Here is a 22,826-nt window from a genome sequence, read left to right as displayed (position 1 = left end):
GAGTGGATAAGAGTAGTTGGCAGTAGTGGAGTAATGTTGCGAGTGGATGGGAGTAGTATAGGGTTTGTGGAGTGGTGCCGGGAGTGCGCGGGTGTTAGTGGGAGTGGATCGAGTGGAGTGGTGGACCAGTGGAGATACTACTGGCGAAGGCCTTGCAATGTTTCAAATTTTAAGTGTTTTGATGACAGAAGAAAAATAAATCAATCATAATTGTCAGACGTAATTTTAAAAGCAACATGACTCTCTCTCTCTCTCTCTCTCTCTCTCTCTCTCTCTCTCTCTCTCTCTCTCTCTCTCTCTCTCTCTCTCTCTCTCTCTCTCTCTCTCTCTCTCTCTCTCTCTCTCTCTCTCTCTCAAATTCTCTGCACATCAACCCCTCAGGACTTGTTCCTCCTCCTCCTCCTCCTCCTCCTCCTCCTCCTCCTCCTCCTCCTTCCTTCCTCTTCTTTTCCCCATCCACTCGTACCCCAAGTCCTCTTCCTCCGTTGTTTCTTCTTCTTCTTCTTCTTCTTCTTCTTCTTCTTCTTCTTCTTCTTCTTCTTCTTCTTCTTCTTCTTCTTCTTTCTTCGTAGTTGCCTCTCATTCCCTCTCTTTAATCTTGTATCCTTGTATCCATATCCTATTCCCCACTCCTCTTATTTCTCCCCCTCTCTATCTTATCTCACGTATCCTCCTTACTTAACTTTCCCTCTCCTATTCCTCCTCCTCTTTCTCACATCCTACATCCTCTGAGCTGCCTTATCTCCTGTCTCCTTTACCAACACGTCTTCTTCAGCACTTATTTTACTTAATATTATCTTTTATCTTCTCTAGTTATTCTTTAAAGATTCTCCCACCTCTCCTCTTTTCTATTTTCAGCATTCTTGTTACTTTTCCCTCGTCGTCCTATTCATTTTTTTTTTATTCATATCTTCATCACCCAATGCTCTCTAAGTACGTTCTCTTCTTCACTACCACCACCACCACTACTTTCTTCTCCAGCGCTGAAGGGTAAGACTGGCAGAGAACCCTCCCATCTCTTCTCTCCGCCCCCTGCCGCCCTGTATTCAAATCAACCCAACCCGTGCCCATCCCCCACGCCCTTCCCTACGACTCCCTGCTTTAATCTACACCTTGAGGATGGCTAAGGGCTTCTCTCTCTCTCTCTCTCTCTCTCTCTCTCTCTCTGGTCTTCATCCCTCGCCAGACACTCCTCTCTCTCTCTCTTCCCTTATACATCTCACTTCCTACCTCTTATATTTTTCAACGGTAACTTCATCTTTCCTCTATACTCCATCATTCCATCACTTCTTCCGCCACTTGTAAACGCCAGCCTTTCCTTTGCTTTCTATTCCTTTCCCCTTCCGTCCTCTCCGTCCTACGCCTCACGTATTTTCGCCATTACCTTTTCATATTTCATTCTTCCTGTCTCCCTCCCTCGCCACGCCCCTCACTTTTCTACATACGCCCACGCCTTATTAGAGGTAAAGACGCAGCCGGCACTTCCTTTCAGCTCAGGCCTCACCTCGGAAAAGGATACGAGGCTAGTCATTTATACCTTCCTCAGTGGTACCATTTGCATACACTCTGACTTGCTAATAGAGAAGGTTTGGAACGAAATATGAAAAGGAGAGAAAAACTAAAGGAAATTCTAACATTGTAAACTTGAAGATCTAATACTAATGTAACCTAACCTGATCTGTCTGTCTAACCTAACCTCTTAACCTATTAGAAGCTGAAATGAAACCCGTATTAGTTACTTCAGGACTACAGTTGTTTTTTTGCTCTCTCTCTCTCTCTCTCTCTCTCTCTCTCTCTCTCTCTCTCTCTCTCTCTCTCTCTCTCTCAGCTCACTTCTTTTTTTATCTCTTTTATTTCCCTTTCTTTCTTTCTTACTTATCTAGTACTATTCTCCTCCCCTTCTTCCTCCTCCTCCACTTCACTATCTCTTTTTCATGTGTACCAAGACATTAGGTGGACACACACACACACACACACACACACACACTGACGCGCGCGCGGGGGCTAAATGAAAGTTTGCTCGCAGTGTGTGTGTGTGTGTGTGTGTGTGTGTGTATCTCGTCAGAAATTTAATTGAGGCACATAAGGAGTTTAACAGTAGAAAATAAAATAGAGTAAGGGTCTCTCTCTCTCTCTCTCTCTCTCTCTCTCTCTCTCTCTCTCTCTCTCTCTCTCTCTCTCTCTCTCATTATTATTATTAGCATTACGAAACTCACTTATCATCGACGTGGAGACGAAGGCGCGTGTACGCAACACACACATACACACACACACACACACACACACACACACACACAGAGGGAGGGATGAAGGAGGTGTAAGAAGTAATGCGAGTGTGGTCTAAATATAATGATAACGTTGATAACTTGTGGAGTGATGGCTGCTATGATGGTTCTAGGACACACACACACAAACACACACACATACACACACACATAATGATTGATGAGGACAATAATAATAATAATAATAGTAATAATAATAACAATAATAATAATAATAATAATAATAATAATAATAATAATAATAATAATAATAATAAGTATCGCATATCGATGAAAATAAGAAAAAAATAAAACAAGGAAAAAATCTACCTTTTAAAACTCAAAGATTATAAACAAAAAATACACAAAATCAACCCAATAAATAAAAAAAATAAAAATAAGTATACAAATTAATAAATACATCAAATAAATTAACAAAATCAATTACTAATTCAACTTTCACTTATTTCCCTTCCCTCTATTCCTTCTCTTTCACTCACTCGTCCTGCCCCATCAAGGCCGCACGCCATACACAAGTGGAGTCAGCGTGGTCATGTATGGTATAGCAGACAAGGGATAGAGGCACCCTATGTATGGCTGGGATGAAGGGGAGGGTAGCTAAATGGAGCAATGAAGAGCGGGTGGTCATATCGCCTCCCCTTTCTCCCTCCCGAAGTGTTTATGACAGACCCTATCTCTCCGTCTCTCTATCTCTCTACTCATGACCTATACCCTCCCCCACCCACTGCTCCTACGCCTCTTAACCCTCCAGCCCCGTGACCCACATTGCCCACGGGTTGTGAAGGCGGGGAGCGCCTGAAATTTAATCCATTTTGAACCTTACTAACCAAAACATCGTCACTTTTTACTCTCCTGCCACGTGACGCAACCCAGCTGACTGCGAAGTGGGCGTGTCCGAAGACGAAGAGAACGGGAGTGTTTTGGTTTGTAGGGTTACTTGTTTATTTCTGTATTCTTGTGAGTTTAGTGGTTTTCGTGTTGACTGGGAAAGCCGACGAGAGAGAGAGAGAGAGAGAGAGAGAGAGAGAGAGAGAGAGAGAGAGAGAGAGAGAGAGAGAGAGAGAGAGAGAGACTATGTTTGTTAAGGATTATGCTGTGTTTGTTGTTAATTTCTTGGGTTTCTGATGTGGTGTTTTCGGAAGGGAGAGGAGGAGGAGGAGAAGAGGACACAACACGAGGCCCACTCTGTTGCCCTCCTGCCCTAGCTAGTCTTGTTTTACTAACTCGCCCTACTACCCAGTCTTACTCCACTGCCCCTGTGCCTCTTTGCTCTGTCCTAATGCATCATCATTTGTCATCGTCCTACGTATCCTAGTATCTTAGTCCTCATTTGTATCTGTCTTAGTGTGGTTACTATGCTGGAATCTCATTATTAGAAAGGAGTACAGAAACATCCCTCACATGATTCACATAATTGACACGTATACACTGTAACTACGAGACCACTGTTAGGACCAGTGAAAAAGACTTGATGTAGACCTAGTGACTATATGGAGGAAGCCTGGGCAAGATGAAATCAGAGTACAGAAAGCAAGAAAGAAATATATAAATCAAATTACTACTACTACTACTACCACCACCACCAATAATAATAATAATAATAATAATAATAATAATAATAATAATAATAATAATAATAATAATAATAACAACAACAACAATAATAATAATAATAATAATAATAAATAATAGCTGTAGTGGTTCCTCAGCCATCTAACTCTGCAAGGAAAAAAATGAGGATGATAAATAAAATGATGACATGCTGCAGCCTAGGTGAGTACCAAGGATGAAATCAAAGTGTCTTAATAGTCTGATAAAGTATTGATATTCGTGACACAAGACACTCGCTCCGTCACACACACTCGCACAGGACTAGCAAGAGACTAACACAGCATACAAGTCTTGGCAGCCAAATCAATATTTAATGGAATGAGTCAAATGAACAGTTGATCAAAATAAACTTCACAGATAGACCAGACGTGTCATAAAGATATCCTGTAAATATATTAGATGTTTAAAGTTAACATTTGAGTAGAAAAGAAATACCTTTGGCTGATCTGCTTATAAAAACTATAAATCATATAAATAATGAGACTAAAGCACAATGCACAGACAATTGTTTACAAATGATACTTAACTGGATACAGACAGACTACTCCTGTGACAAAACAAGTATGAAGACTCACGGATGAAAGAACACAAACATATTAATACTCGTATAAAGAAAAATATTACAAAAAAATTAATAGACTTCAGATCATACTCAGGCACATGTTATAGTCACAATTATGGAACTGCAAGCCTTAGTTAGTAGTAGTATAAGTAGCAGTAATCTTAAATAATAGTAACTGAGGCCTAGGAAAATATTGTCAGCCATTGATTAGCAAGATTCCAAGGCTTTTGGTGTTCCAAGTTAAAAGATATCTTAAAAATAAGCTGGAAGTTAAGAATAGTTCAGACATTCGAAGTTCTTCCTTCTGAAATCATGCGTTGCCTTGGCACCTAAATACTCCACGCTGGGAGTTAAATTCATATACAAAAACGAGACAAAATTATACAGCATAGATTTTAACATGTTCTCTCAGAGACCATTAGTATTTACATGTCATATGATGTCAATTCCTCTTTGAGTCATTTAAGTTAAAAGCTTCATGTGCTATTTGTTAGATGGAAAAGATCCTTAAAATAATGGGTAACTTCATAACTCGAGATGAATTTTCATACAAAAAATTGCATGCTACATTATATGTATTTGGGAACACATACTTTGTACCAATGCTATTTACAGAAATCTGAATGAAATCTTTGATCCGTTTCATCAGCAACTAAAGTTTCCTTTGTCTTGGGATCAAAACATATTATGTATTGGTCAAACTCAATCAAATCCACCTTTGATTCGACTTATGTACACACACCTACAAAATGTAATTAACATAAAAAAAATAAAACCTTTGTGCACACACTAATGTATTTATAACTTATATAAATACTTACATTGAAATATCACAGATATCAGAAAAGCAATCATTGCAGCAAAGAATCAGTGGATGAGAGCAACATCTTTGGTACACAGCAGATATGAATATGTATGCAAAGCACCACCCAGAATGGTTTTTTCCTGCATGCAGCTTTAAAAAAATGCTAATGACTTCTTATGGCTTGGTGTTAGTTATGTCTATAATAAATGTCCCTGCACCGGCATAAGACGGCTGACATTCCGAACCACACGTCACATATTCATCACATCTTGCATCTTCCCCGGAAATTAGACTGGAATATTATTGACCCTTTCCCAGCGTTTCATCATCTGCTACAACTATTCTCACTCACAAAACCATGGCTGCCATAGCTGCCTCTTATCTTACTAGTCTCACTCTCTTCTGACTGTGGCCTGTCCCTCTCTCCTCTCAACAACTGGGTTTATCCTGTTCCAGTCTCTACACCTTTTCTGTCCTTTTCAAGGTCTCAGTATTCCCTCTGTCAAATATAATTCCTCTAATATTGTCTAAACTAACACTAGTCACATACATCCACTTATGATCTACTTTACTTGGTAGGTAAAACATATCTATCATAGTAAAGCCACTGGAATCTACTCCTAAGTAATATGTAAAATTATACTTCGTATTCATTAGAAAATAAATAAGTAAATAAAAACTCTGAGGAGCAGGTAGCATGGCCACTAGTTATATACTTCTTATGGCACCGAGTACGTCATCTTTCTTGATTACGGCTTCTTGCTCAAGCTCAACTATAGCGAATGACTAGAGGCTGATGATTTATACCTGCAGCTGATATATTATGAACCTGCATTACTATAGCCACATATTGCATTTATCTGTATATTTGTTGATACTTGTATATTGCTAAGCAATGTTACGTTTCTATGGCACATTAGAGCAGCTTTCATGCAGCTGTTTCTTGAGCTGGAAACAATTCCTGGCCTGACAAGTATACATTTTCATTCATGCCTTCGATGGCTCTGAAATTTCTTCATACACAAAAAATATTAGTAATGTAAGACACATTACAATGCCTAGATTCACAATCTGCAATAAATAAGAATGCATATATGTATCACACTTAGGAGTAAAAAATGCTCTAGAATACTGTAAACTAGATCACCCCTACAGAAGATATATATCTTGATATATATATTAATATTCTATAATAAAACTAAATAGAAAAATTAGGTAAACAAAAAATATCTTTTCAAATAACTCTAAAAACAGAAGAATAAATAAAACATTGGAGCACTGGCAATAAGACAGTAATAGAAATACAAGGAGATAATGAAGTAGAGCCAAATTTGATGACAAAAGAATGAGTGTGAGATTTCCAATTATAAGAAATTATGTAAATTATTAATACTGGTTGTCTACTGGGACCAACTGAGACTAAAACAAAAACAAAAATTATCTCAGTGCTCATACACAAAATAAAATTGAGGAATGATTACAATGCACAAAAAGAAGAGAGTGGAAGAGAAAGTGGAGGGAAGGGCTAGGGTAAAGCTGTCTTCCTGGTGACATTGGTATTGTCATCCTTGCAGAAAGTGTTTGAGCGACTCCCCACAGAAGGGGGGGTGGCAGTGAAGGGTCCCCCATCCCCTCCTGGTCTGCTTGTCACACTTGAGGTCCGACTTCTTCCCTCGGAGGAGAGGTGGATGGAGGAAGTAGGGCTGGAACCTCTGCCTGCCCCCACCCCTGTGCTACGTCCAGGTTCCCTTAGGGGAGAACGTGTGCTCCTACGTCCCTGAGCTGCCACCCTGGGCCGTGTCAAGTTGCCATTCTTGACATCTATTGGTTTCCGAGGATCCCTGGGGGTTCTCGGGCCGTGAGAGTTTCCTTCTGGTTGGTGTGAAACTGGTTTGTTCTCCTGCAGGGCTGCACTCCCTGCTGATCTGGTGAGGGTGTTGCTGCTGCCTCCCGTCCTGCTGAGGTTGTTAGTGCTACTGCCAGTCCCTGTCCTGCTGAGGTTGTTGGTACTGCCTCCACCTGCCCGGCTAAGATTGTTGGTGCTGCCTGCCCCTGTCTTGCTAAGGTTGTTCATGGTAGTGCTGCCCCCCGATCTGCTGAGATTGTTGGTGCTGCTGCGGAGCTCTGTCCGCTGGTGGGTGGGGGTGCGGCACCTGGTCTCAGTTGACTGAGTCCGGCCAAGCTGAAATTTTTTTGGCCCAGTTACCAAACACAGAGAGAAGAAACAGTGGCTGCTGATATATGGTACATGATGTCAGGATGGTGTAAATGATGACACTCAAACAGAAATTAAAGGTTAATTACGAGCTGTGGGCATAGATGTGCATTTTATAGGAAACTGATACCAAGGTAGGTTACCCCACTATATGGGATGACTTAATTATGATATATAAAGGCCAAATCAAAGCTGTAACTGCTGACATCATAGCATATACTGTACAGAAAACTTGATAAATAAAACTTTTGCTCCTTCAGCAATTAGTTTAATACAGTACTTACCATCTTTTGAAAATTCAAAGAAAGAACCAAACACAGCTAAAGTGAAACAGCTTTCAAGATAACTAATTATGCATGAAAATTAATAACAGTACCACATGAACAGAACACAAGAAGACATTGGGTAAAACAATACTCCTCTGCGAATACCCATACAAAACTGAAAGAAAAATAACATCAAGATAAAAAATGGCAACTGGAGAAGCGTAGGACATTTCCACAGCACAAGCCATGAAGGCACACATTTCTAACACAAATGATCCTGAGAAACAGAGCCATTCACTCAACACAACATAACAGGCACACTCCAAACCTTATCATTGCCTCCCCTGTGCACTGGAGTCAAACTCTGGCTTCTTTGGGTGTGGCTGGACTTTCTGTGGGGTATTTCATCTTCAGAGGCAGAGCTCCCTGTGGTCTATGGGAGGGGAGGCAGAAGTGGAGATGGTTACTCACAGGTCAGGGACTCTTGGTAAAGGAATCAGAAACAGGGCATAGCAAAGGCTCTTGTATCATGGCACAGAGCTTGCATGGAGGATGAAGGAGAGGATATGACTAGGAAAAGGGACAGAAGGAAGGTCTCACTGTGTAATGAGAGAGAGAGAGAGAGAGAGAGAGAGAGAGAGAGAGAGAGAGAGAGAGAGAGAGAGAGAGAGAGAGAGAGAGAGAGAGAGAGAGAGAGAGAGAGAGAGAGAGAGAGAGAGAGAGAGAGAGAGAGAGAGAGAGAGAGAGAGAGAGAGAGAGAGAGAGAGAGAGAGAGAGAAAGCAGAAAAAGCAGGAAGGTAATCAAGAACCAAGGATACAGAATGGAGAAAATAAAATCAGTAAAACTGTGACAGAAAAGAAGAAAATAAGGTGAAGGATAAACAGGTTAGGAACAATGACTACAGGTTGTGAGGAGGATGATCGTTGTGTCAATGCATACATAACAACTTATTCTCCTTGGCCATGCACTGGTTCAGAAGTTATTTACATAAAGATGGGCAGGATGGCAAATGCATGCTCAATTACTCATAAAAAGTCTCCATTAAAAGTTCCTACACAATTCATCAATCTGTACATTTATCATGAAGGATATGAGAGGAATAGACACTAAAAATTCAGTAATTATTCTTTAACATGAGAGGAAGTTTCTACTAACTAAACAAAAGGCTTTTGGTCCAAGGATTTTGTCTAAAGTGAGATCAAAATTTCTGTGACAAAGGTACAAACAAAGACTAAGGAACATGGGAATATTACTACCTGCTATGTCCCCACAACACTCTCCAAGCCTCACTTGTATATTGCTTTCTTCCTGGTACTGGTCAAAAGGTTAAAATAATTTAAGTTCTAAAATCTGATGATCTTACACCCTCATTTTCTGTAGGTAAAAATTCACTTAAGATATGAACACTTTTTACCATCACCTGTAAGCCTGTGTTAAAAAGCTAAAATAGTTAAGCAGAAAAGAGCATTTAACAAGCCTGAATCAAAAAGCTGATCAGACATAAGCAAACAATGCCCTTGAGCACGGCCAGTGTTTGGAAAGAAGCATATGCAAGGCATCAAGGCCACCAGTTGTCTACACATGGGGTGGCACAAAACTTGAAACAAACAAAACAGTCTGTACACCCGACTCACCTTCCCTGTTGTGTAAGCATAAGCCTTGCCTCTTCAAGAAAACAAAAAGAAAAATAACTGAAGGTTGAAAAACAGACCACAAGCAACAAAGTAAACACCTCTGGTTGACTAAGAAATCGTCAACCATCTCAGTGTGTAAATTGAGTGACTGGCTTCCTGGTGAACACAACGGCCCAGGAGAATACTCACAGTTTGGCTTGGTGTGCGTTGAGTGACAGAAGTTCTCCGAGGTAGCTGGGAGCCCTCTAGTGGTCCTGGCGTTCGGGGCCGTGAAGAGGGTGGGGGGCCTGATGACCTGGTGGGGGTGTGGGGAAGGGGACGGGAGGAAGAGGTGTCAGGTCGGGACAAGGAACGGGTGAAGGTGGCTCCCCTGGTGAAGCCCCCAGTGGGAATGGTCCGCTTGGTGGAGGACTGAGTCTCCTCATCAGTGGATGTGTCATTACCCTGGAAGAAAGGAAATGTGGTTACTAATTAACATTTGCTGGGATGTCAATTGAATCTCTCAAAGTGAAACTAAAAATCCTACGTAAAGCAAAGTTCAAGACATCATCACTACTCACAGGTCTTGTCCTCCTCGGCCGGTCAGCTACAGTGCGGGCTGACTGGGACCTCTGGATGGCATTCTGCCTTGCCTGGGCTCGAAGAGTGGAGGCACGGGTGGGTGGGGGTGTGTGGGTGCGTGGGCGGGGTAGGCTAGCTGGTGGTGTGTGACAACGGGCAGGCTCCTGGCCACCTGCTGGGGTGCGCTTTGTGCCAGGCCGTTGAGTGCTTGGGACAGCGGTGGCACTGGCACTGCGCATCAACCGATGGTCGCCTGGCCGACCTGGGGTTCGGGTACCCTCGCTGCTGGATCCTCGTGGTCTCTGGAGACAATCAATAACAAAGTATAAACACAAGTATTATAACTATAGTGATTGCTCAGATGATAAAGGAAAGCTTTTCAGTCTTGAGGCAACGTGACACCATACCCGATTGGTGGAGGAAAGCTTAGGACGTGGACCAGTGGGGCGTGAAAACTCTACCACCACCAGTGCAGCATCCTTGATGCGTCGTTGGACAGACGGCGACAGCAGAGGCCACTTGCGACACACAGCAACCCGATTGGCATTATGGACCATGAACTTCTCCACCTGACCCAGCAATGTCTCCAAGAAGGTCAGATAAGTCTAGAGGTAAAACAAAATGAGAGATGAATAAAGAAATAAATAAGGTTAGCAAGACATCTACAGCATACAACACAAAAAATCTTAGCCTCTATGTTCAGCAGTGCAACATAAAAAAAAATAAATCAAGTCTAACCTCTGACACCTCTGGAGCTCCCTCTTCTTGGCTATCCTGTAAGAGCTGGGTTAGCTGAAGGTGAGACAGAACAGCCTGGTCAGGGCGGATCAGTTCACACGCCACTCTCATTGTGTCTTGCAGGCTCTCAATGCTCCAGCCACTGTCACGTCCCAGTGCCAGAAACCTGTTGGAGTAACAAAGTGATGGACTTCTGTTTATTAGTGTCTCTAAAGATTATTATTTCCAAGTCTTTGTTGCTCTTTAAAATAACTATCCAATGTAACTAACTAAATTTTCTTTTTTCTCACAATCTTGCAAACTAACAAAGGACCTTAAAGAAGGATAGCAGTACCTATCTGAAGCCAGAACTCCACTCATGTTGGCTGCAATGAAGCTGGTTGCTGACTCAAGAAGCTGAGCTGCAGAGTCAAACACTGGCTGGGCCCAGCGCACCATAGGCAGGGAGGACAACACCCTCTCACACCCTAAAGCAGTTTCCAGCACATTGCTCACACTCTGCAGCACAAGAATGACAGGACCATAAATAATATAAACATTCACTGTTGCATCAAGACTGACTTTGCTGTCTTTCAAAAATTTTTCAAACAGTACATATATGGTACATATATTTTATAGATCTTTGAAATACTTCCTATATTGGGTATGTGATCCAAACGTGATATTAACGTATTGCAAACATAAAAACATGACAGAAACAATGGAATTTGTATTTTATACTGACCATATCATCCAGCAGCTGTTTAAGGCACCTGTCCTGCACCTCAGGAGGAAGCGCAGCATAATTCCTGGTGGGCAGGACAACAACAAAGTGTCTGGCCACCCAGCGCAGGCACCGGTGGTACAGCTCATCCAGGCAGTATGCCCCAGCAATGGGAAGCACGTCTAGCACACCCTCCAGACACCCTGAGCATGGCTGAGGAGAAATTGATAAGGTGCTAATTGTTCACCTAAAAATTATATACACATAACTACTTTTCATGTACATACATACTCATCATCCTTTTATTTCTCAGACCTGGGGCTCTGGTGTATATATATATATATATATATATATATATATATATATATATATATATATATATATATATATATATATATATATATATATATATATATATATATTATTCTCAAAGGAGGAAAGTCTGTTCACATTTCTGCACATATGAAAAGGATACTCTCTTCACCTTGTGGAAGTAATGACACATCTTGGCTTTCAGGTGCAGGGCAATCACATCCTTCAGACCATCAAGAGCCAGCATGTCTGCCAAGGCTGCCAACTCCCCAACCCTCACTCCTTCAGGAACTGTGCTGGTGCCACTGTAGATGTGCTTGAGGGCCACCATGACACTCTCAGGTGAAAACCTAGACACAAATAGCCACTTTTTTTATTTTAACAGTTGAAGATTTAATTGTGAGAGATAAAGATAAAACCATTATACAGTCTAAGTTAAATTTTCACAGTACAGCAATCCCTCCAATATCCATCCTAATTCCTGCACAGCATATCCAAATGTTGGATTTGTCTGCACATTACAAATCAATAGATTCTCATCATTTATTGGACTTCAGTACAGAAAATGGCATTGTGTGGTATTACCTATGTGTACAACCAATTCTATGCTGAGGTGCTTATGTTCAAGCATCATGAAGGACTGGTAAGCACTGCTGTGGTCTCCCAGATTCACCAGGCGGGGGCCACAGCAGTTCCTCTACATGATGGTCCAGTCCTTGTTGGCTTACTGCTGTCCTTTACTCATGCCATCATCATTGAGGAAATGAAGAGTCTCACACTCTCCTCTCATTTACTGCACAAAGCTCAGTGAGGGAAAGTTTGTGAACCAAGTTGCAAGCAAGCAACCTTTTTGGGCATGGAGTACTTGGCAGAGGACACTGAAGGCAAATGATTCAGCGCCCACTTTACTGATCTCATCAATGACCCTGATAGGGACTCAGATAATAATGTAGCCATCACTGCAGTCTCAATGGTGAGGCATGACAACTTAAGGCCAATATATTTCCAGTGTCACTCTCAAAATCACAGTGCCAGCCACATCATACTGCAGCAACACCACACTGCCACATCACACTGGTGCACTTGTCCAGATAACTAACCAAAAGTGTGTTTGGTTTAATATCTGAGAACAGTTATATCCGGATATCGTCAAGTCCCATTACTGAACATCCAGATATTGGAGGGATTAGTGTATATGCTGTATTTGTGCTATCAAACTTGAAATTAAATACATTCACCTACAGTAAGATGAAATTCTCAACATTCTTAGCAATTAGATAAATACACACATATACATACCCCTGGAGCTTGATGACATTGCCAGCACTCTCCACCCAATGTCCTGATAACATGGCAGCAAAGTACACACATCTTGAGGCCAGGATGCACTTGTGGGCACGAATACGCTTCTCCCCTATCTGTGTGTGGGTGTGCAGACCAGGCTCTCTCAACACACAACACAGGATGCATGGTTCATAGCTCTTAGGATATATTTACATTATAATATACTATGTCAATGGTTTATCAAGAACTTCCATTATTTTCAGCTTGATAACACATGACATGAGACAACATTTCAAACCATGCTATTTAAGTACAGATGAACCTATACTGGTAAGTAAGTTATGTGGAAGATCAGGCTCATAACCAATAATTCTCATTTATCTACACTTGAACCAGTGTCTGGATGACCAACCTGAATGGTGACATCTGTGTTAATCTCATTCAGGAACATACGCAGCAGGTCCTCCCCGAGCTTAGACTTCTGTTCAGCATTGCCTTGCTCTGAGGGATCTGCAAGGACACACAGGCGAGAGGATGAAGGTGATGTGGTGGTGAAGCTGGTGATAATAATAGAAGACAACATAGTACATCATAATGATTCAAGATTAATTCTACACGATGGGATAGTAAGATAAAAAAAAATAATAGCAAAAATTGGATATAATGAGTACTATTAATCAGAAGAAAATAGTAAAAAATTAGCAAAAAATATATAAATAAATAAGTAAACAAAATAAAATAAAATTAATAAATAAAAAAAGCCTTAGCCATGAAGTACGTACTGTTGGAGCGATCCAGGCTACTCAAGAGACTGCTCACGTCTGACACAGCTTCCTCAGCCTCCGCAGCTCCCTGGGCCTTGCTTGACGGGCCTGCCTCTCCAATGGAAGAGCTTTGGGTTGGGCCAAGTTCTGATAATGATATATCCCTGGAAGTAGCTAAGTCATTGGCCTCAGAAGTGGTGACCTCATCCTTGGTCCTGGTGGTTGAGGCCTCTCGTCGACCAGCAGAGTCGGTTTTCTGGCCTGCTGATCTAGCCTTGACTGTTCTGGAAGAGCCCTTGGCTGTTCTAAGACTGTGAATGGGTCGGGGAATGCCTGAGACAAAAGTGCCATCCTTACTGCTGACTGATGACTCGTTGATCTTGTCATTGAGGCTCACATTTTTCCGAGCTGGGGGTTGAGCTATGAACTCCTCTCGGCCAATTACTGACTTGGTCATGAGCCGACTTGTATCAGGAGTAGAAAACAGGATTGAGTCACTAGGAGCTGAGCGTGTCATGGCACTCTCCGCACGCTTCTTGGCTGGTGGAGCTGCAGGCCGTCTCTTGGATTTTGGAGAGCTAGACTTTGATGAAGAAGATTCTGCCTCAATAAACATGAAAAAGCCCTTCTTCTCTTTACCTTCCTTGCCTTCTTTTCCTTCCCTTGCTTCCTTGGTCTCTTCCTTTAATGCATCATGGTCCTCTCTCTTCTCATGCACTTTCTTGGTGGCATTCTCCACTCTGTTGACGTCTGGTGCGGCAGTCAATACTGGTGGGAGAGAGGCAAATTCCAGTGACTGACTCTCACTGGTTCTGGCCAAGGCAGCACCATCACTCTCTGACCTGCGTTTCCGCCGTGCCTTTGGTGAAGGAGAGTCAGCCTCAATGTACATGTACACAGCAGATGATGGCCCTTTGGGTCTTGCAGCAGCCTCCTTTTCTGCTGGTTTTGGTTCCTCAGCTGGGCTGGGGATGTCTTTAAGATCAATAAACATTGGGAATATGCTCTGGTGCTTCTCTTCATCTTTGTCCTTGCTTGTCTCCCCAATGTCCTCACCTTTGGCCTGGCTTCCCTTCTCCTTCTCTTCCTCATCCTGTGGACCAATATAACCAAACACTAGAGGAATAGAGTCCACATCCTTCACTGAGCCAACACTCACCTGCCGCTCACACTTGGCCACAGACTTCCTCTCCCCAGTGGGATCTTTCTCCCGTTTAAGTGTGGAGCCTCCAGACACAATGGGAGTGTCCTCTGAAAGGTCACGGCTTAACCTGGGACTACCACTAAAGGTCTTAAGTCCAAATGACTCCTCTGCAGGAAAATCTCTCCTCTCCACCTTGGGGTCATTACTGCCACCTGCAGCAGTGCCCAGCCTACCCTCTGGGTCCTGGTCATCACGCTCTTTCTCTTCATCATCCATCTCCTCTTTATTAATGCTAGCAGTACTTCCCTCTAACCAGCTGCTACCAGTCTTACTGGCTGTCTTTGCACCTCTCTGGGCAACCATATCCACACTGAGTGAGTCAGGAGAAGGAGATCGAGTGGCCTCCTCCCTTTCTGTGATCTCCTGCTGTATCTCCATGGCCTCTGTGCTTCTTTGTGACAATGAGAGTGGGAGCCGTGAAGGGCAAGGGGCTTCTACTCCCGAGTCGTCTGCTGGATGCATCACAGGGAGAGCAACAGAAGCTGGGCGAGGCACAGGATCTGCTGTAGAAGCCTCAAGGGCCCCCAGGGAATGAATGCTTCCCAACAGAGCACTGTCTACCATGCTGCTATACAGTGAACCGGTCACCCCTACACTACCACTCTCTGAGCTGAGGCTAGCTGTCATCATGCTGGCTGTCATCATATTGGTAGATGGGATATTGGAGTATGTCTGGAAGTTGTGCTCAAAGATGAGGGAACCTTTCTTGCGTTCTAACTCCCTCAGCCTCTCTGGGTCCTCTACACCATCTTGGAAGGAGATTGACACACTCTCGTCAGACACCTTTCTCTCATGCCCACCTCCACTTTGTCCTGCCCTGTTCCTCTTGGGAGAGTTGGTGGCCATACTGCCACCAGACTGCTCAGACAGTTCATGCTTAAGACCCCGTCCTGTCCTACTCCGAGGTTCTGTGCGGACTTCACAAGGGGAGCCATCCACTGCCCCTTCAAGGACCTCAAATGTTCTGGCTCTGACCAGGGGCCTCAAGGGATCTACAGGTGGAGATGGGATTTCCCCCTCCCTTTCCTGCTCCCTTAGCCAGTTGCTGTTCCTCTCTGACCTGGCATCAGGAATATGCTTCCCGTCAGGATTATCTGATTGCCATTTTTGACCAGCACCCACGGGGCTGCTGTCTGAGTCATGGCTGCTGGAGTTGTCCTCATGACTACTGGGCAGTTCTACCTCCAGACTGGAAGTTTCATGGAGATTGCTTAATCGCTGTTCACTACCACTGTTGCTGGCACTTGTATTTTCCAGATCAGCACTGTCCTGAGATTCTGCTCCAAAGGACTGACTCTTACGAGGCAAGCAGTGCTTTGCCAGTGATAGGGATGGGCCAGCTTGGTGCTGCTGACGGGCATACATGTCAGCTTGATGCAGAAAGGCATTCTCCTTTGTGCTGAACATGGCACCATATCGCAGGGGCCGTCCCTCCTTTGGTCCCTTACCTCCTACAGGGCTTGTGGCTGCATCCCCATTAGAATAAATCACTGTATCACCAGAGGGTTGCTCCAGGTCTGCAACTGGAGTAGTCTCTGAGTAGGAGGACCTTTGGGAACCTCGAGGGGATGTCTCCTTCTTGTCCCGTAACCGTTCCTGCAGAGACTCCCCACTCACCTGCATGGGGGAGGTCTGCAACTCCTTAATCATACACACATTGAACACTGGAGACTCCTGGCTGGACAGCGGAGCACCCGGGGAGGTGTCGTCCTGAGGAGGCGACTTCTTGGGGAGGGTCATTGAACCTTTGCGTGGGATCTTGCCATTCTGGGTTTGCACTCCGTGGTTATCCAGGTTGTCTTCCACACTGTTACAATTACTGATGCCAGATCTTGAGCCATCCTTGGGACTGCACTGGGCCAATCCTGCTACGGGATGGTCAGTGACATTCATTGTCTGTGTGGGCAACTCTGATCGTCGAGTGGCAACTCTCGGATTAGACTTGGGTCTCACTGACCCTTGGGAGGGTATGTCCTTCACCAGTGCAGCTGTGGGTGTGATGCAGGAGTCTGCGTTTTCTGGTGGAGTGCTGGAGTGAAGGATACGGGGGTGTGGGGTGTCATGGCCTACGGGGCGGCGACCCACTTCCCGCACATTACCCTTTTTCTCACTCAGGTGTCCCAGACGCAGTTGCTCCAAAATGAGCCGTTGAACACGCTGCTCCTCTTCGTGGCTCAGTTTCTCAATTCTGATCTGGCTCCGGTGGAGGAGTGCTCGCTGCTGCAGCACCAGTAGGATGCCTTCTAGTTTCCGCCGTAGAGCTGCCCCTGCTGCACGACTGTTCTCATCACTGTAAAGACTCCTGTGAAGGGGAAACACAAACTAGTCCATAATAGTTTCAATAATGCAAGAAAATTACTACATACCCATCACAGCCCAGTTTTCCAAGTTGGTATGAAGTCTGCTAAATCTTTCATGCACGCATTATTACAGTTTGAATATGCAACTTGACAACAGTAAGTAAAATTAATATGCACTGAGAATCAAGTAAGTAATAGGGAGCAGAGGTATATTTAGGCAATAGATGTGGCATCAGCTATCCATTGCAACAGTGAAGTGCAATCAGTAACACTTTTAATTTCCAGTGTTTAGTTCCCATTGCCCAAAAGAACATGAGAGGTTAGTGCGCAGGCAGTCAGCGTGAGAAGGCCAGCCTGAACATGAGAGGGAGGCATGTGCAGATTGGCTCAGGCGACCAGTACTGGTTCACTGTTCAGATTCATGCTCACTATTGTTCTTTCCAGTTATTGGGCCACTCAGAAAGTTCTTGAGAGTCCGAAGAAGGGATGCAGGTTCAAGATCCTCCAGGGGGTGTTGGGCGCAAGCCCTAAACCACAGGCATAAAATGAATAAATATATAAATAAAAAGCACATAAATGAATGAACACAGATAATCCATGTTGGTGCCTGTCTCAATGATACATAAGGAAAAATATAAAATCTATAGCCCACATCACACACAAAATCAAACCAAAGACTTCAACAGGAGTGAGAAAGGGAGGGGAGGGGGAGAGAGAGAGAGAGAGAGAGAGAGAGAGAGAGAGAGAGAGAGAGAGAGAGAGAGAGAGAGAGAGAGAGAGAGAGAGAGAGAGAGAGAGAGAGAGAGAGAGAGAGAGAGAGAGAGAGAGAGAGAGAGAGAGAGAGAGAGACTTACCGTGTAAATTTCTGCAGTTCCTTGTATTCAACATCCGGAAGCTGGATGCAGATGAGGTCTCTTGCAGGCTTTCGCCCACAATATTGGTACTTGGCAATTTCCTGCAGGAGGCGCCACACAGCAGGGACTCTTGCAGCAAAGAACAGCTGGTGGCAGTAAACGTTGCCTCGTGATGCTTCGAGCTTCAGGTCCACAAATAGTGACTTCTCATAAAGGCTGAAAGATGGAGGCCAAGAAATGGAATTAACCTTCACTACTTTTTCTAATTAGCTGTCAGTTTGCTTTCTTACACCTCATGTTACATAAGATATATGGTGCCCTGCTGGTACAGTGTGTTTAAAGTGTGGTAAAAAATAAGATTATTGTCAAACTTCATTATAGCACCTATCCTAGGTTTGTAAAATATGTAATAAAGAAATGCTGAGTAAAGACAACACTGGTAACTCACCATAAGGCATACCAGTAAGTCAAAGATAGGAAAGAACAAGAAAAACAGTTGCCAACAAACATCAGGCTGACTCAAGCACCTCCACAGATTACTCTTACCTGAAGTAAGCCACACATGCTTCTCAATAATAAACAATACTTAAAAAACATTAATTTTTTTCTCTATAGATAATAAAATCCTACATGCTATGGAAAGAAGCTACAACATTTAGACAGGTAAAAAGACATCTTCAACACTCATATCATGTAACACAGGAAGCCTTCACTCTACACCTCACTTTCATGTCCCTATAGACTGCAGCAAGCACATGTCTAAGGTCTCTGAACTGAGAACAGATTCCTGGAGACATTACTCTGCTCCCAGTCTGAAAGCAAGCACAAAAAAGCAAGATATAGAGAGGGCTCACCGGACACTGAAAAATCTAGGTAAAAAGTCAAAATTATACAAACCCAAACACATCAGACACCAGCTGCTCTGTGAGTCTTTTTTGTAGCTCCAACCTCTCGCGCTCATACCTCAGCCGGAGAGACGAGGACCAGGGCAGCGGGTGACGTCTGGCACGCTGTCTTACCGCTGAGGGAGGGGAGGGCAGAGGGGAAAGGGAAGGGAGCAGGATGGAACAGGGAAAAGAGAGAAAAAGATTAATAACTGTGAACAGAACTGGGAGGGAATTATATGAAAGTGTCATGCTCTATTGCCTACGAATTACTAGCATAAACTTGAAGGCTTGAAAACAAAAATCACAGTGAAAAGCTGCACCAGATACAAAAGGTCCTATTGGAGTAGTCTTCATGTACAGAATGGTAGAGACAACACATTAGTTTTGTAGACATCATGTTAGTCTACTACAGTATGATATTCAGTGACCATATAAAAAACTGGTTTGCTTAACAGCATTATGTCTATTCCTCAAGAAAAGATATTAATGACACAGAGGAGGGTGACTATCAAACATTTCACAAAATTTCCTGAGACATAAAATCCCCAACTGTAACTTAATTATCCATGATTCAGTCAAGGACACAAAAGAAATGGTTGCCAGAGGATATGCTTCAATAAGAGATACGTGTTTAAAGAAAACATAACAAAGGTCACATCCCATTGGGGGAAAGGTTAGGATTAAGGAGATGGAGATAGCATAAAATAATCAACATCAAACAAGACGTATCATCACAAAGTCAAACACGATTACAAGAATAAGAAACAATCATTACAAGAACACATTTGCTGTACTGAAAAGCAAAGCATCAAAGTATGTAAGTGTCTCCACCATGTGGCTCTATGTTAATCAGCTAATGGACCAATTTTAGTGAGTACACATAACCAAGCATGTAAAGGACCACAGGAGAGATTCAAGCTTACATTGTCGGTCCATTGACAGCTTGGGCCATAATCCTGATTAGCACAAGCATCACTTCTGTAAGGAAAAATGGGAATACTTAGAACACAGAGGGAAAATGTGACAGTAATATGAGGGTAAGAATATCATATCAATAAGACTGACAGGACAAGTATTGCAATGCAGGATACACAATTAATAAATGTGGTGTGCAAGATAGTTAACAGTGGCAAGTGAGGAAGCAGAAATATTTTGTAGCAATAAAATGACATCACAGAATAACTTGAGTTGCTGAATTGTAGTGAAGTTTTCATTGCACTAAAACTAAAAATGTAAAAATAATCCGCATGTCATATGTCTAAACTAAAACCACCCAAAATGTCTTACAGCCTAAATCAGTAATGGCTAAAACATTAAGTTTATAGTACAAACTAATGGCTGAGACACTTTACAGCCTATATGTTGTAGACCTAATTTAGAAATGCCCAAAATGTCAGAGTCTAAGCTACAAATGGCTGGGAGGTCTTACCACCAAAAACATCTAATTTTATCTACAAACAGTTTAAATGTTCGCCAGCCTGCACTACACAAAGCCAACACATACTGAGGCCTGATGACTGATGCATCTTGGTATCAAGTGGCTCAAGCAGCCACTTGATAAGTAAATAAATAATAATAATAATGATAATAAAATAGAAAAATAATAAATGAAATAAATCAATATAAAAAAAAAAATATATATATATAATATATATATATATATATATATATATATATATATATATATATATATATATATATATATATATATATATATATATATATACACACATTGATAAATAAAACACAATACAAATAATAGATAAATGAATTAAATAAATGAAAGCATAAAAAGAATATATACATGAATATATCAAATAAAATACAATAAAAAAAAAAACTGAAACATCTCAAAGCTTCAACTGGAAATCATTAAAGTATTTTAAAGCCCAAACTAAACACCAAGGAAACATTTCAAGCTCTAAACTAAAAATTAATTAAGCATTTTATGGCCCAAACTAAGAACTGCTGAAATATTTAAAGATCTAAACTGAAAACTATTGAGGCATTTTAAGAGCTATGATAAAAAAAATAAATAAAATAAATAAATAAATAAATAAGAAAAATAATAATGGTGAAAGAATAAGTATCCAAAGGCCCAAACTATATAATGGTAACATTTTCAAGGCCTCAATTGGAAATTGTCTATGCACTGAACAGCCTTAACTAAAAATTACTTCAATGTCTCTAGGCTTAAACTAACTGTTGAAAGATTTCAAGACAAACTAAAACCTATGAAACATTTTAAGGGCTAAAATAGAAGAAACAAATAAATAAATAATTAGTAATAATAAGGTAAATTTTCTGATTCATAGTATAATCCTCCTATTCCCCTAAAGTAGTTGGGGGCCAGTGTCCCCCTGGCCCTCAGCTTAGGGATACTAATCTAACATAACTTAGCCAAGGGGGGTGTGGCCCCCTGGACCCCCTCAGGGATACTAATATAACCTAGCCTAACCTAACCCAGGCACCCCTAGCCCCACTCAGGGATACTAACTTAACCTAACCTAACCTATGCTGCAGGATCAGGTCTGGGGAGTGCCTGTGTCTATTTCAAAAACAACTATTGATTTCCCACAGAAACTCTGAGAGATAAAGTTTCTAAGAATCCAGTAAGATATGTAAAAACCACATTCCCAATGTTGCTGAGTACAACAGTGTAAATCTAAAATAATACCAGTAATAACAATAATGATAATAATAATAATAATAATAATAATAATAATAATAATAATAATGATAACAGTAATGTCCTAAGCCACACTCTACACCTAAACCTAACCATCTGGAATATCCAAGTGAAAATTGCTGAAACATTTTAAAAGCTAAAAACTACTGGAACATTTTAAGGGGTGAGCTAAGGGACACTACAGCATCTTAAGACCTACAGTATTAATGACCTGAATGACTCACAACCCGTGCACCTATTGACCTGCACCACTACTACTTAGATCACGGCTAAAAATATACGCTAACTTTACTGATTTTTTTTTTTTTTTTTTGACATTGCCTGGAAACCTGTCTTAAATTAAAATACTACTAATAATATCCCCCAAAAGAACACCAAAACACTAGAATCGGGGGGAAAAGTCATTAACAGCATCAATAAACCTTCAGTAACAAATGTACCTGCAGATATGTATGAATAGAGAAAATACGAGATACAAAAGAATATACAGGTGATGGTGGGCCAGGTAAAGATTGCCAGAATACCTACACGTGTTGGAGCTAAATAAGGAAAAACCATTAGGGCACACAGGCATACAAACAGACACACAAACAAAATTCTATCCCTATAAGGCGTGTCCGCTTGACTCACCCAAACAAACTTAATAACACGCAAACACAACGAACACAGGTCACTGCTCACTCATCCGGGATATTGACATAGGGTAGAAGAGCGGATTGGCAGGCTTACAGCACGATAGAGGCCTAAGGGAAGTGACGGGAGTGGAAAATGTGTCGAGGTGGGACTGACAGCACAATAATAGCAGACGCCATATTGGCCAGAACTGTTATAGTGTGTCTCGACCCCCGTACTGTTCACCTTTATGTCTTAGTTCACATCCCTTCTCCTCCGTTGCATGCTTAGAATATTTTATTATTTGGTTATTGTATATCTTTAGTTGTATTTTTTTTTGTGTTGATGTGTATGTTTTTTTTTTCTATTTCTTTTTTTATGTATGTTCGTATCATTTACGTAATTTGTCCTCCTCATTGACATGCTAAGGGTATTAAATAATTTGGATATTTTGTATTTTCATTATGTTTTTTTGTATGTTTATGTGTCTATAATACTTTCTTTTAAATACTTATCTCTATATACACCCGCATAATTTA

At 41.9% G+C, this 22,826-nt stretch overlaps 1 protein-coding gene across 4 annotated transcripts; it reads right to left on the bottom strand.

Annotated features, from left to right (window-relative positions):
• Positions 1-4,091: 4,091 nt before the first annotated feature.
• LOC135109801 (uncharacterized) lies at positions 4,092-22,539 on the bottom strand. Of its 4 annotated transcripts, none has more exons than XM_064021473.1 (16): positions 22,405-22,539; positions 19,910-19,964; positions 18,997-19,120; positions 18,100-18,315; positions 13,760-17,247; positions 13,390-13,487; positions 12,993-13,111; positions 11,866-12,043; positions 11,403-11,594; positions 11,013-11,176; positions 10,679-10,844; positions 10,348-10,545; positions 9,940-10,242; positions 9,569-9,823; positions 8,073-8,177; positions 4,092-7,445 (listed from the first exon to the last, which is right to left on the bottom strand). In XM_064021473.1, the coding sequence occupies exons 2-16, from the start codon at positions 19,920-19,922 to the stop codon at positions 6,789-6,791; spliced, it is 6,276 nt and encodes a 2,091-aa protein (XP_063877543.1). In that variant the 5' UTR covers positions 19,923-19,964; positions 22,405-22,539; the 3' UTR covers positions 4,092-6,788. The 4 variants fall into 4 exon arrangements, with proteins under 4 accessions (XP_063877543.1, XP_063877546.1, XP_063877545.1 ...); XM_064021476.1 differs by having other exon boundaries at positions 19,063-19,120; XM_064021475.1 differs by having other exon boundaries at positions 22,306-22,440.
• Between the last annotated feature and the right edge of the window lie 287 nt (positions 22,540-22,826).

The sequence above is a fragment of the Scylla paramamosain genome, chromosome 19, assembly GCF_035594125.1.
Source record: "Scylla paramamosain isolate STU-SP2022 chromosome 19, ASM3559412v1, whole genome shotgun sequence".
NCBI lineage: Eukaryota > Metazoa > Arthropoda > Malacostraca > Decapoda > Portunidae > Scylla > Scylla paramamosain.
This window is presented reverse-complemented; position numbering and strand designations above follow the sequence as displayed.

Bases quoted from the DNA above. Each gene is read 5' to 3' on its own strand.
- LOC135109801 (XM_064021473.1), bottom strand. The intron at 13,488-13,759 runs GTACGTACTTCA...GTGTCCTTGCAG, and splicing joins TAGCCTGGATCGCTCCAACA to ATCCCTCAGAGCAAGGCAAT. The intron at 10,546-10,678 runs GTTAGACTTGAT...TTTTACCTCTAG, and splicing joins GAGCTCCAGAGGTGTCAGAG to ACTTATCTGACCTTCTTGGA.